The 16209-nt window shown below is 39.8% G+C and overlaps 1 protein-coding gene across 1 annotated transcript in view; it reads right to left on the bottom strand.

The window, feature by feature from the left end:
• The window catches only part of LOC150077889 (Y+L amino acid transporter 2-like), a 145791-nt gene that overhangs the window by 50577 nt on the left and 79005 nt on the right, over positions 1–16209 (bottom strand). Inside the window, exon 3 of the mRNA XM_090384197.1 lies at positions 7028–7121. Within this exon, the coding sequence (XP_090240323.1) occupies positions 7028–7121 (94 nt within the window). The remainder of the gene's footprint in view (positions 1–7027; positions 7122–16209) is intronic.

Below are 16209 nucleotides of genomic sequence, written 5' to 3'. Positions count from 1 at the left end.
CCCGAGAATGCTATCTACCATTCGAGTACAAAGTGTCATGTTAGAGCTACCTGAGAATGAACTCATCCCCATATGTATTATGTCCATAAAATTGCGTGTGTTCTCTAGTCAATTTACCTACTTTTGGTGTAATCAAAAGGTAAAACGTGAGTTTCTGGGTGGCGGGGGGGAATAATGAGCTAAGCGTGTTGATGAGCCTTTGCCATGAAGGCTCATGGTGATGGTGTACCATGAGCCTTGAGCCTCATGGTGACGGTGTATCCAATGATCGTGGACTCTTTCACCAAGGCAACTTGTTGTCACAAGTCCGCATCATGCAGGAATGGTTCGAGGATCATGTTCAATCATACATCAATGCTATGATGAAAAATTTTGGAAAGTGTGATAAACTTTTGCACAGGCGTGTAGAATTTTGAAAAGAATACACTCATGAGCAAAAACATTATAACTAGCCTTATCTTGACGAACGGACAAATCCCACTGCACCTAGGATTGAAGTCACTGACCGGCGAAACAAATATAGTGACGACACGGTAGTGCTTGTCAGTTCGTCAGCAAGAAGTTCGTCCAATGGGAAAAGGAGAAGACCCTTTTGGAGTTTGAACGGAGAATGATTTGTGCCGCTAGGAAGGCGGGGCCAACATCTCAGCAACAGCAGGCATTGTCGTATGTTTACTAGCATCCGTACTGAAAGTGTGTCAGGAATAGTCCAAAGACGGGCACATAACCAACCAACATGCCGTGACGGGAAGACCACCAATGGTTAACAGTCGAGGTGAACGACGGTTGGCACATGCTGTCTAGGACAACAGATAGCTCACGAACCCTGGATTAACGGGAGACTGCAACCAATCATCACAGCGAAACGTTTCTGAGCACACCATCGATTGAACTCTCTTGTGGATGGTTCTATGGAGTAGGCGACCTGTTCGTGTGCCCATGTTAATCGACACCTCTGCCTGTGGTGGATATGGAAGCACTGTTCCTAGACATTGGAGGACTGGAAAAGAGTCGCCTGGTCTGTTTAATAATGGTTCCCGCTCCATTATGCCAATGGACGGGTGCATATTCGACGGCGAGAATGTGAACAGATCTGCTCGGTGTCCAACTCCGCAACCAGACTGCACAACTGGACGAAAATAGGTCGGAGGAAGTGGCATCATGGTTTGAGGAATGTTTTCAATGACATCACTGATTCCCTTCATCCCCATTGAATACACTCACCGCTAGATCCTACCTCAGCATTCTTTCAGCACTATTTCAGCAAGACATTTTGTGTTGGGGCACAAGTTCGCATTGTGCAGGAATGGTTCCAGGATCATGTCCAATCATTTCGTGTGCTCCCCTGGCCGCCAAATTCGAACGACATCAATCGCATCGAACATTTGTGGAAGGCAGTCTTCATCAGTCCATGCCAGTGCCTCACTCCACCGCCGAACCCCAGGACGTCCTTCTGTCTAGCTGATCCAGGATATCTGACAACACCTTCTGCAGTCTCGTGGAGTCGATTCCACACCGGGTGGAAGCAATTATCACGGCGACCGGTGACCCAACATGCTTTAGGCAGGTGGTCATATTTTTTTTTGGTTAGTGAGCATATTTTCACTTAACAACTTCTCATGTTATGGTGTTTAAAAAATATTAATAAATTTAAGTTTAAATTGTGCAATACAAAGGACCAAAAACTCAACTTTTAAGTATTATATGTGTGTGTGTGTGTGTGTGTGTGTGTGTGTGTTACAGGAAGTAGAATGATTTTAGTGGACGGAAGGATAAAATAAAAAGCTACTTTTCTGCCAAAAATAATATTATTTATAATATAAATATTTTTTATATATAAGATAAATGTTATTTTATTTATACACACGAGGTGTAGCAATAAAGTTCCCGGACTGGTGCTGTTGCTGTCATGGTCGATGAATTTGAAAATAAAATGAAATGGTAGTCGTAGTTCAAATTTTCCCCCAATAGATGGTGGTACAGAGATCGTTCACTAGGCTAACCCGGTTGCAAATAACTAATTTCGTTAGTAGCGTTAACGTTCCGTGTCACGATTTTGCAACGGAGCAACGAACTAATATCAAATTTTGTTCTAAACTGGGAAAATCTGCAACAGAAACGTATGACATGTTAAAAAACTGTTTGCGGTGATGAAACGTTAAGCTGTACCAGTGTCTTTGAATGGTGTAGGCGGTTCAAAGACAGAAGTGAGGATGTTCGTGATGACCCAAGAAGTAAGCGTCCGTCAATCTTTCCAAATGAGGACGGAGTTGCAAAAGTTCGGAAAATTGTGGCAAAAGATCGTCGTTTCACCCTCAAATAAAGGAGTTGAATATGAATAAGAAGACATTTTGTCAAATTCTGCATGAAGATTTCGAGAAAGGAAGGTCAGTACCGGATAGCCTCAGGGATGAACAAAAGCAACGAAGAGTGTCTCATCCAAAGACTTCATTCAGAGTGGTCAAGACAGTCCTAATTTCATCGACTGTACTATCACTAGTTATGAGTTGGCTGTTTCAATACGACCCAAAGACCAAGCATCAGAGCATGCAGTGGACTTCAAAATCATAGCCCCAAAAAGAAAACCATTTCTGACCTCCATCACTTTGTATTCTTTTTACTGCACCAGTCGGAAATTTGATTGCTACACCTCATATTATTATCATTAGCCATATGGTGCAAGGAAGAGAGAGTGAGAGAGAGATCCAGCTCAGGACCCTGAGTGTGCTAAGCCCATGCTCACCAGATGTGAGCCCCTGGGATATAATCAGCTGAAACCAAATATTAGCAATCAACAATGTTTAAATACTGTATTTTTAGTGTTTATTAATTTTAATACTAATGGGTTTTTTGTTATACATTCTTCTGTGTTGTTTAAATTCACAAAAGAGTAAAACTGTTTCATTCATGTTACCTCTGCTGATGTGGTAAAAATAGATGCAAGCTCTCTACAATATGAGGGTTTAACAAAAGTAAAAAGAATACGCGAAATAGTATACGCTTCGCTTCCGGAGATCAATGTCCATTCTGTCTCCTGTTACATAGGGAAAGCAGAAAATGGAAAACTTCCTTTGCCCTCCTCCAGCGAACCGAAGTCATGCACGAGTTCTTGGTTTAATTCCAGATGTCTCCTTTAGTTCTGCGATCATTAACCACGCATCTTTCTTCGTCCCTCATGATCTACGTACCGTTACGTCAGACGATAAACATCCGTTATTTAGCGTGTGTGTCTCTTATGGAAAAAAATAAAATAAAAAGAGAAGAAGCTTAAAGAAGTATATAGAGAGAGAGAGATGCCAAGTCATTCTTCAACAGTAATGAAGTCCCTTGCACTCTTTTTGTGCCAGATTGTAAAAGAATCACATGCTTAGGTTGAAACGCCTGTCCAAATGAAAATTTTACTTCAAAATGTGGCTTTATGTTGCGATTCGATTTTTCCCTAAAAGAAATACAGAAGTTTTCGTATTTCCTGAATTAGTTCTTAATTTTCAGATTTTTTTATTAGTTTCTGAATTTTTTTGAATTGGTTCCTGAATTTTTCTGAATTAGTTCCTGAATATTCAATTTTTTTTGAATTAGTTCCTGAATTAGTCTCCCACGTTTCCTGAATTAGGTAAATGAAGCATCCTAAACAAAAGCAAATTTCAGCAAAAACGGCGTGCCACCTCACTTACGTTGAAGTGTACACTGAAAGGACAGAATTCATGGGATACCTGGTTCCTGGGCAACGCGACGTTGTCACCTCTCTCGCTAGTGGACGAACCCACCGCTTGGCAGGTATATAAGTGCACTGCATTAACGTAGACGGTAATTCGATGTCAGTATGGATAAACGTCGTGAGTTAACTGACTTTGAAAGAGGGATGATAGTGGGTGGCCGACGCATGGTACAGAAATGGTTGCGGATTTGGTACAGAAATTGCACTGTCCCCGTTCAACAGTATCAAGAATGTATCGGGAATATGCCATTTCCGGAATAACATCTCCTCGTGGACAGCGCTGTGGGCAGAGAAAGCTGGTGGATGAACATGGCCGTCGACGTCTATCTCGCATTGTTTCAGCCAACCGGAGAGCGACAGCGGCACAAATCACCGCCGCCTTCAACGAGGGATGTGCCAGATATGGGAGCCGCTGACTCACCGGAGTCCCATTGCTAACATCACGACACAGGACTCTACGCCTGAACTGGCTAAAAAATTCGGGACTGGTCCTTGGATGATTGAAGACGAATCAATCAGATGTCAGATGAGGCCCGTTTCCAGTTATTTAGAGCGGATTGTGGGGGGGGGGGTGCGTATCTGGCGGAAACCGCACGAAGCTATGCACCCGTCATGTCAACAAGAAACTGTTTAGGCAGGTGGATGGTCGGTAATTGTCTGGGGCGTGTTCAACTGGAACACGTTGGGACCTCTGGTACATCTAGACGCATCACTGAACGGTCCAGGCCTGTCCATTCTTGCAGACCACCTGCATTCCTTTATGGTCATCGTGCACCCACAGGGCAATGCGCCTTTCTACAGAACCGTGGTGACTAGAACGTGGTTCGAAGACCATTCTGAAGATATTACCACCATGGATTGGCCTTCCCGTTCACTGGACATGAACCCTCTGATGGAACAGTTTTGGAAAGGTCCGTTCGAGCTTTGGATCCTCCACCCAGGAATGCGACAGAACGATTGTATAGCGGTGGAGCAAGCGTGGATGGAAATACCTGTGGAACGCTTTTATGAACTAGTGGACTGCCCTTATCCAGGCAAAAGGTGGGCCTACCCGTTACTAGGTAGGTATCCAATGATTTCTGACCACTCAGTGTACCTGACCTCATGAGTGCATTGGCAATAAGCCCATTGGCAGAAGGTTTGATATTAAGTGGTGTCTGCGAAACTGGGACTAAATTTCTTGGGAACCTTTGGCCGCGAAACTTCTTGAAAGACCAAGTTTACAAAATAGAGTTTTTGAATTCATTAGAGCTGAAGCAGCAAAACTTATCCAGAGCACTTTAATTACTGTGAATAACATCAGTTTCGACAAACCTTCATAATAATTTAAAATTAGGGCAGCCATATCGAACACTTGAACTAAATTTATGGTTACTATCCTCCAAGCAGATTTTTCAAATTATTTTGTATTTCCTTATTTTTGGTATGTTTTGCGTTTTTTTTTTATTTATTATTTACGCTTTTTGATAAAATGAAATTGAAATTATAATATCTGAATATTTGCTAATCACGAACTTGTTTTTGTGCTCGCTGGCACACCATTTGCACATGTGCAGGTTAAGTAAACAAGGTGACAAAAATTTATCAATCTTGGCTAATATTCAATAATAAAAAGAAGATTCCTTAATAAAAAACTACTACCAATATTAAAAAAATATTAATTAAAAACGAACGCTAAAACTAACTTTGTCGTTTTGTAATTTTCACCATCTTTTGCTTCCTTTATAATCGATTGAATACTGCACTTTAGTTCCTTATGCACTCACCACCATCGGAATATGAACAATAATTCTAGAGTTAGAGCAGGTTGGTGGAAGCAGTATCATGGTTTGGATGGTTTTATTGAAACCCATACTATGGGTTCAACAACAGATAACTGTTGTAGACTAAACTACTGTACTTAGACAGTTACAAATCAAGTGCATTTGGTATTCTCCAAAGGCGATATCCAAGGGAATATCTCATCTGGGGTATTGATTCACAGTGATATTGTATGTGTGCATGTACAATATGTGTATTAAGGGCCAAAAGCAACTAAGGCTGTGAGGCGTGTCTTTATATTATGCCTGTAATTGCGTGTATTCTTCGTTCATTTTGCTGTTTGCCGGACCAAAACCCAAGTTTCCGGTGTTTTGGTCCAGCAATCGTTTACCTTCTCCTGGGACCGACAAACTTGGCCACGTAGAAAAATACACGTAAAAATTCCTTACGTCACCGACAGGATTCAGAATGAGCCCTTTTCATCCGGTGTGACAGGATAATAATTATAACCACTGTGTTAGCAGCCATGGCTACTGTTATTAGTAAAGAAATATGCAGACGTGGTTCTAGAAACATTTAGAAAATTTCTCCCTTACCAGTAACTTCCTCAGACCTCAATTAAATCGAAAATTTATGACAGAAGCCTAAAAAATTTCCTCAAGGTTCTGCCACGATTCACTGTACTGCAGTTACAGGATATTTGCAGGTGCACGGCAATCACCAGGTGGAAAAGATCGGGTGGAAAAGCCCCGAGTTCAAATCCAGTCAATGACATGAGGAATTTTTATGGGCCGTTTTCACAACGTGGCTAAGTTATTCGATCTCAGACGAGTGTAGCATGGTTTTTTGATCATCAAACAGCAAATGGACCACAGAACACAAACAATTTACAAACATATACACGGTGTAATATGACCTAAATTGTTGATGCGCTAAAGGTCTTCCAAAACAGTTATCATACCTCGGAGAATGTTTCGTTATGTCGTGGAGTTGTTGTTTAATTGTATGCACCAAGACCACTAAGGCGTCGAGGCGTCAATGCTGCCTGTAAATTGTGTGTATTATATAATTGGTTTGCCTGTTTTCTCGTTCAAAAATTCGAGATTCCTAAGATGCATACAAACTTCATTCACAATCTACTAACTAGGTCATGGTAAATAAATAAATAAATAAAAATAAAAACAAAATTACTTCCCGTCTAGACGTAACTCGAACTTATGGCTTTTCCACGTGGTGTGGAAGGACGGCATCCGGAACCAGTCTTCTAGCCACAAAGACCCAACATGTTATTAGTTAGGTTGGTAGGTATTCATATTTCAATTAGTGCTGAGTGCATCTCCTGATTTATGACTTATATCAAAAAGTAAGATTTAATAAGTAATCAATATATTTAATGTTAGGAAACAGCAGATTCACTCGATGTTAATTTTTTTTTTTTTACCTATTGATATTATTAAGTTTTGTCACCCAAAGAATAATCAATCAATGTTTCGAAATTAAAACTAAGCAATATTTTTTCTACACCATCACCATCATTTTTCTACTCACCATCCGTTATAAGCAAATAATCCAGAATAGAACGATAGAGCTATTAAGGTGATATCTGACTTTGAACCTTCGAATGAAAAGTGTTGGACGTTACCTAGGGGAGGAAAAAAACAAACTTCTGTGAAAAAATGAATTTCATGAGTAAAGAGAATCCATAGCTAAAGAGGACGAAGAGGAAATAAATATAAAAATTATCATTGCTTAATTAGTGCTTTAGAAGATCTGAAAGCTAATATTTTAGAAACTTTATTGAAGTGGTGTTCCTAATAATTTTCATATTTAATAACTTCATATATTATTTTTCAAATTTATTTGCTAATCCTCTTAATTTACTTCTCTTCATACTTTAAATAAAATTATTAGCATGATTTAATTGTTATAAATAGCTAAATATCCTTTTTAGATATTGAAATTTGCATTTGATACATTTGCACATCACTTCACTTGTGTCTGCGATGGTGAATTCACTTCATAAAGTACAGTGTACTTGAAAGTACACCCCTGCTTTGCACATAAATAGTTTGTCCCACAACGTTGCACGTCACATGACCACAGTTGTGGATATAAATGCAGCAGAAGGAGTGATCTAACGGACTTCGAACGTGGCATGGTAGTAGGTGCAAGACATTCTGGACAAAGCATCTCTGAAACGGCAGTTCTGAACTTTTCACGCACCACAGTTTCAAGGGTGTATCGAGAAAGATGCAACGAACAGAAAACATCCTCCCAACGGCACAAACATCCTGTGGAAGAAAATCGCTTGTTGTTGAGAGAGAGGCCAGAGGAGGATGGCTAGAATTGTGCAAGCAAACACACGGGCCACAATGTCGCACATCACGTCAGAATACAACCTTGGTGCGCAGAACAAAATATCGCAACGGACCACTAGTCGCACTTTGTCGCGAATGGGCTACAACAGCCGATAGCCACATCGCGTACCTTTGTTATTAATGAAGAACAAGAGAGTACGCCTCCAGTGTTGATGTGGGCACAGCAACATCAACACTGGACTATCGAGGATTAGAAAACAGTTGCTTGGTCTGACGAGTCGAAGTTCTTGGTGCATCATGTTGATGGAAGGCTCCGAATTTGGCGAAAACAACATGAATCTATGGACCCGACATGTCTGACGACTACTGTGCAAGGTGGTGGGGCAGTATTATGGTGTGGGGAATGTTTTCTTGGCACACGTTGGGTCCATTGATACCCATAGATTCACGTCTGAATGCCACATCGTACCTAAAGATAGTTGCTGACTAAGTGCATCCGTTCATGTTGACAGTTTATCTTCAGTCAGATGGTTACTTCCGACAGGATAATGAGGTGGACAAAGCCCGAATCACTATGGAATGGTTCCAGGAACATGATAATGACTTTTCTTTGCTGCAGTGTTCCGCTCAGTCCATAGATCTCAATCCTATTAAACATCTTTGGGATGAGCTGGAAAGGGCTGTTCGCTGCAGGCCTACACCTCCGTCGAATCTCAAGGAACTGCGTGACACACTCATGTCTGCATGGTACTCCATTCCTACACAATGTTTTCAGCATCTTGTTCAATCCATGCCTAGACGAATTCAGGCTGTTTTGAAGGCTAAATGAGTGTGCTGCCACTTTATTAGGTGTACCTAATAAAGTGGCAGCACAGTGTATATTTCCTCCCTAATTAAGTCCAAGAACCTACTTAGTACCCAGCAATACTCTTCCTTTAAATTAAAATTCTTGCATGCTCTTATCATTGACTTGTGAAATTTCATTTTTAATTGTCCACTACTGTCACTCGCTTCTAACTGTCCCTGTACCATCATATTGTTAGGAAGGTCATTGACCCATAATAGGAGATCACTGGTGGTGGCCAGATAAAGAATGTTCCTTCTCCTTGTACTTTCGATGACATATTGATAGAGATAAAAGTCATCAAATTGATTCAAAAGATTTACCTCGTAGTTCGCATTGACAATCTTAACGATTTACAAAAAAAATGAATGGAAATCCTGGACTCCTAACTTATTATGGATGTTGAAATTTTCGATACCAAAGCATTCCGACTTACTTTTCCAATCATATAGAACCTTTTATTGTACTCATCACCATAATAACCTTTCTAAAAGCATATTTATCTGTCTTTAATGAATTCTTTTCAACCTATATAAGATAATATAATTGAAAATCTACGCTGACAAAACTTTTTCTAAAAATGTCTTACACTTAAAAAAAAACTTATATTCTAAAACCACTTCTGTTTAATCAGCAAGAAGAAGATTCAAAGATTATGGCTAAATTCCATAGTTATCATTCAATCGATTGTGGATTGCATAGTACTGAAGTAACACTGACCCTTTCAACTAAAATTAAACAATCCCGAGTCATGAGGTCGATGAGGGATTATCGATAGACCAATAAGGACCACTTAAAGTAACTAAACTTGAGAAAATTGGGTTTCTTTTCGTGCCAAGATAAACGAGAAAACAGAAAACCTTCTAAAACACAGATCAACTCTCTCAAGCATGAAGGAGTGAGAGAAAGTGAGGCGCCACGAACAGACAGGTCACGTCATCACTTAAGTACGCGGTTAACATTGCAACCAAACAAAATCTAAACAAAGTACCTTATATACAACATTGAACTTCCTTGTGGTTGTTGTGAGTGGAAACAAAATATTAATAAATACAGACAACAGAATAAATTATTCAACCAAGTTATACATAGCTTCCAATGCTGAGGTCGAGTTTATTTATTTATCTGTAGCTTAGTAAAGTATATTCTAGATATTGAGTTGTTTATAAATCTGCAAAGAGACGATAACGTTTATCGCATCACCTAATGAACTACTAGATCTAAGTTGAACTATGCAAAGAAGAACCTTTAGTGAGTGCAATTAAGTACTGCTTTTCTACAAACTACTGAAATACTTCGGCAGTCCAATGGTTTCTGAGTAGCGTTAGTTAGATTTTTCATATAAATTGCATATTTTTTCTGATGTCCAATTCTGTCTTGATTCCCTCTCACTCTGACTCAATAAAGTGTTTCTAAACTCATTAAAATGTAAACTTTGTAGCTCTCGCTCGAATCGTGCAGACGGACCCTCTGTTTTTACTGATTATTATATTGGAAACTCTTTAATTGCAACTATTGATACATTCAAGGACTTAGATGTCCTATTTCGATCTGACTTTCATCCCACTTCCATTGTTGATTACGTAATCTCAGACTTCCAAACTTCTCGGATTGATTGAGCGTTCTTCCTCGATTTTCAAGAGTGACAAAGTCATAATTCTTCTCTACAAGCAGCTTATACTTACTATTTTTGATTATTGTGATATTATTTGGTCCCCACAACAGGAATACCTTTCTTACAGACTTGAGAAAATTAAAATTAAATTCATTAAATTCTTATGCTTTCGAAATCGCCTTGCCTTTCACCGTCGAATCTATGGAGCTCTTTGTGGTCGCTTGAGAATCGTTCCTCTTCACCCCAGACGACAACTCCATGGATCTCTTTTTGTCTACAATATCATAAATTGTATTATCGATTCTCCATCTCTTCTTGAACAAATACCTTTCACTCTACCCAGCTTGAATTCTCTCGTTATAAAACTAATTTCTCACTGTCCTTTGTACTTTCTTTGTACTGTCTTTCTGTCCCTTGTACTGAACATTTACTTGGAAGATCTCTATTCCGTTTCCCTCAGGTATTCAATAATTACAATATTGATTTGCTCTATAAGAAATTGCTCTTTACTCTGTTTTGTTAATCCAAATTTCGTATATATTTTAATACTAGTTTTGTATTGATTAATTACTGTTTTGTATTGATTCTCTGTAATTCTCGGTATTCTCACCATTATCTAGGGTCCGCGCCTGATACCTACTCTGGGTTACTACAACAGCGTTCAGCCCATTGACCAAGGAATTATTGCTTCTGTTTTCCATATCCCCACATGCTCATGGGGGATATGAAATTTGAGGAAAGAGTAGTACGACTGTGAATCCATAAAGCCAAGATCGAAGGAGTTAACAGACTTCCAGTGCGGAATGATAATAGGATGCCACATAAGTAATTGGTCTGTCCGTGACATGACATGAGAGGAGAGTTCTGCAAAGGATTGTCCGCTCGGTCGACGTGTCACAGCACACAGGCCCTCAGTGAGACGATTGGGACACATGTCAGCACAGTCTAGTGCACACAACGCTGCATAATAAATCCCGCCGTTCTTGGATCGTAGACTAATGCAAAGCTGCTTTGCAGTGCGAGTCACAGTACAGTCTACCAGTTTAACGGTCGAGCTTGGGTGTGGCCGATGCCCAGGGAATGCAATCTGTCGGACTGTATTGTCTCGACAATTAATTTATGCAGAAGCAGCGTGATTGTCTAGGATTCCTAAGATCACTTGTTGTTTTAGACCAAAACACGAGGTCTTATCTAAAAAACTAAAGTCTATTGAGATGCCGTGGAAGGCCCATACCTGTATCAGCATGTCAACTCTCCACGTCTTATAAAAAAATCTGTGGGGTGTATTTTGAATCCAGCAGGGATGTATAGTGAGTCCAGTAGATGTGATTCCAGGTTCTTGGGGAGGTAGTGAATCGCGGTGATTAGTCTGCACCTGAGGTCCTCATAATGTGTGCAATCGTACATAATGTGCTCTCAGCACTCAAGCTCCCCACAGGCGCAGCTCGGATCCTCCTTAATTCCCAGCGCTGTCAGCTTGGCTTTAAAGGCCCCGTGTCCAGTCAGTAAATATGTGGTGTATAAGCCGGGTTGAAACCAAGTTGGGGGACTGGGGTGCATCCTGTCGATGTTCGGAAGCAATATACTGGTGATATTTCCCTTGTTTGAGTTGGCCCAGCGCGCCTGCCAAACTTGCATCAGGTGTTTTTGTAGTCTTATCTTTTCATTTTTGCATAGTGCATTAACGTCCACAGTATAGCCATGGTATGTACAGGGTATTCCTTTCTCTATGTGGTAGTTTATTCCCCTGCGCGTGATCTCTAAGTCAAGGGGGAGAGCTCCGGCCAAGACCTGCACTGCTTGGGTACTGGTTGTTCTACAAGCACGAGTAACTGTCAGTTGAACAAGAAAGGCGTGTTTGTCAGCACAATCCCCTGCCACGTCACTCTAGTAATTGAAGTCTTATATTAATGGCCCAAATTCCCTTTGTCACTTTTCAACACCTTGCTAACTCCGTACGACTTGATTGGAGCAGTGATTCGGCTGTGGAGGTTCAACATTCTATTTAGCTCATGGTCCTATTAAAGTGGCTGGTTGTTTGTTAGTTGTTATTAGGGTTTTAGGCTCATCAGCAACTTTGGCCATATTGTACAGTATATAATATGTCTGTAGGTTGCGTGTCCCGAGTTCGATTTGCTGTTTGTTGGATGAAAAACATGAGATTTCGGGAGAAAAAAACATGCTACCCTCGCCTGAGACCGACTAGCTCAGCCGCATTGTGGTTAAAACCCATGAAATTCCTCGCATCACTGATGGGATTCGAACTCCGGTCTTTTCCACCCGGTGTGAAGAGAACTGTGATTATACCAACTGCGTTACATGTGTATATTCTAATGTGTATTTGCATAATCGTATTTATCAAGTCAATCTCCATGTGGTAGCGCAAGTGCCAGCTGTTTCTCGTGAAGTGGACATGCCGTATTCCACTGTAAGGCTAGTAATGCGTCAGGTGTTGCGGTACTGTCCTCAAAAGATGCACATGCTACAGCAGCTAAAGTATGGTGTTGCAGATATTCGTTTCACATACGCACTTCAGTTTCTGAAAATTGTTTTACTTAGGTTCTTACTGATCTCGGATTTTCCTTGTATGTGGAATAGCTCAATAAACTCTCGCTACCTGAGCATGTTATTTCAAGGCAGTACTTTGGTTACAGGATAGAAATTACAGTGGATATCACTTGGACATGGAACATCCTTTGGAGTGATGAAGCCCACTTCTGCTTAAATAGACAAGTGAATATGCACAACTGTTGCATTTGGGCAAAAAGCCCTCGAGTTATCCAAGAGGTCATGTTTCATTCTCCAAAAGTGACAGTGTGGTGTGGAATTACAGCCACATTCATGATTGGGCCATATACGGACCCCGCACCTATTCCGTCACTGGACAGCGATATTTTGAAATGTTGGCAAATTTCGCAATACCAGAGCTGTAACAACGTGGATGCCTTCAGGATACCATATTCATGCAAGATAGTGCACCACCCCACATCCACCGTTGTGTCCAAAGATTGCTAAGGCAACACTTTACAGACGAACGGGTCATCAGCCTTTGTCATCAGCCCATGCGACTTCTGGTTGTGTGGTTTTTTGAAGAACCAGGTGTATCGGGAAGAATGTCAAACTCTGGCAGATCTGAAGGACAGCATTAGACGTCATGTGCTGGCTATTCCAATTGGCATGTTACGTTCTGCTGTAGAAAATGCTGTTCTTCGAATGGATAGGCCACCGTAGCCGAGTGGTCAGCGCGCGGGTGCATAAGTACACGTGCCTTGAGTGACCCCGGTTAAAGCCTGTGACTGCTGAATACGGTGCTGTTTCTTGTATTCTGTCTACCTTGTGAACTCCTCTGACCGTGTGGTCGTCCCGGAATATAAACAGAGAATTTATTTATTTATTTAAACTGTTGTTGATCAAAATGGAGGACGCATTGAACAATTGTAGCACTGTTCAAGTGATTTGTATTGCCACAGCGCCATATAGTGACAAATTTTGTAACTATTTATTATTTATTTTTCTTTTACAATAAATGGCGAGCGCCACGCTGAAGTGAAAGAACCATAATCAAACAACCTTAGAATTTACTTTTATTTCTGTCATTTATAAAGTCCTGTTATCTACACTTGCCAAGATATTCTGTAGCTTTGCCTTTTTTCATTAAAAATATCTATTTTTCTTTTTACCCTAATAGTAACATTTAATTCTTATCTTCTAATTCTATAAAAGTGATGTCCTGCACTATCTTTGACCTTATTGTATGATTCTGGATTTGTATGACGAACCTCACTGAGGTCAAACAGATAGTAAAAAGGAATGGCTTCGTTGCTTAACTGAATACAGTTGTCATCAAGGAGGACTGTTGTAACAAAGAGATGAGAAGAGAGGGCAACTGTAAAGTAGTATATAAAAGTGACACCTTCGCAGAACTTATCTATATATAAACTCTAGAAACGTTTCTTTCTTTCTAGTTAGCAAGGAAAATAAAAAGTGAAGGGCATTAGTCTCGCCAGTTTTTCATTTTATAGTTTGTAAAGAGAAGACAAGAAAGACTTTGACATGAAACTTTGCGCATGTCAAACGTCTGCTGGTATCAGAATTAAGATAGTCTACATTTAGTACTGTATTGTCTTTTTGTTGTACATCAGGAATTCGTGACCTGTTCTTTGGCCATTCCGTTTCTTTTCTATGTCGCAATGCATTTGAATGATGAAACTTCAATTTGAATCTTCGTCTTTGCAGAATAATTTCTGCTTAAGATTGACCGTCTTAAGTCAATCCCATTTCCTCATAATATTAAATAGCCAGAGTTGGACAATTTGTTAACTCTAGATCATAGGTTTTCAAACTGGGTTCTTCTGTGGAACCCTAGGGTGGCATAAGGTTTTTAATGGGAGAAAAAGAAAGATCATTTAAAATCTTTGTTATAATTGTGTGTGTATTTTAATGATCGAGGAGCAGTTAACGTAAAAACAGTCTGGAATGAGGAAATCTCGTGGTTGGCATAGTGGTCAAAATCACCATTCTTCTGTGATGAAAAAGACGAGGAATTTTTATGGACTTTTTTCCAAACCGTGGTAGAGTTAATGGTCTCGTTGAGGGAGGGGCTCTATCGCCTGGAAATAAATCGTTTTTCAGAAAGAAAATAGGCAAACAGACCGATGAACACGGACGCAATACACTGGCGCTTGATTGCTGTTGTAGCTTTGGCCTTCACACACTTAACAACAATACACAGAAACAGAAAACCTTAGAAGATATACTTTGGACTGCCTTTGATTACAAGTGGGTGATGCTGCTATAGTGCGTACTTGTGTAGCCGGTGTTTTCATATTATATTTGAATTTACCGTGTAAATTTACCACGTGATATTAAATTTTACATTAATTATGTTTATGCAAATACGTTACTTTTTTTTTTCTAAATATGCTTGTGATTTAACTGTTTGACACCAGTCTATATTGTGGCCCGTTGCCCTAATGTTTTCAATTTCTTATTCATTACTTGTATTTGTGAAAGTAGTGAAGACCGGGGCGATTAACACTTCAAATTTCCTCCTGCTTTAGTTTGCTAGAGTGGCAAGGAGATGTCTTAACAATGCACCATCATACTGTGGACTACTTCAGTTGTGAGATGCGTGTGTGTTCTGCTTTCATGTTTATTTTTATTTATTTTTTATTTTACAACGATAAAGCAAAATTCTGTTTTCTTGGACTTGGATGTGGTGTACTGTAAATAAGTCAATTATGTTGCTGTTACTTTGAACATGTTGAATTTGTTCCTCTTTTAGCCCTCTGCATACCAACTCTTTTTTAACAAAGTGCTGTAGAAGTAAATTAAGAAAAAAATTACACCGGCCTTTCCTCATTATGGATAGCTACATGATTACGAATTTTCAGTGAACACGTTTACTAGTTTATTTATCCAATCATTGCATTTTAAACTCCTTCAGCCCACAAGAAAAACATTTTCTGTGAGACAAGTCTATAAAACTATTGAACCGGCGAAGTCGAAAAAAAGTTGAACCGGCGAAGCGAATTGGCCTTGAATACGTGATAGTTTTATAGATCAGAGAACTCCATTGCTATTTGAACTCTGTTCTTCAATAGGCACAGAAAATGAACAGTGAAATATATATACATTAACTGTTGTAGAATTCGATTTATGACGAAAAGTCAATCTTCATACTCGGATAGTTCGTTCTACCAATTTGGGACAATGCACGAAGTGGAACAAATCATTTTTCTACAAAGTAGATGTGAAGAATTATAACTTTTTCAGAACGCCATTCACACGTCTCGCCAGCTCATAGATGGCATGATTTCAGCAATAATGGCATTTCTTTAATGGAGCGCAAAGAGCCTCAGAAGTTCCCCATACCGTTCTTGTAACGTGAGTTGAAACCATTTTAGATGAAACGTAATATCCATCACAAAAACCAGACACACACACACACACA

Source organism: Mastigoproctus giganteus, chromosome 11, assembly GCF_048544385.1.
Source record: "Mastigoproctus giganteus isolate SK-2022 chromosome 11, ASM4854438v1, whole genome shotgun sequence".
Taxonomy (NCBI): domain Eukaryota; kingdom Metazoa; phylum Arthropoda; class Arachnida; order Uropygi; family Thelyphonidae; genus Mastigoproctus; species Mastigoproctus giganteus.
The sequence above is the reverse complement of the archived record's forward strand: the minus strand, read 5'-3'. Positions and strand labels throughout refer to the sequence as shown.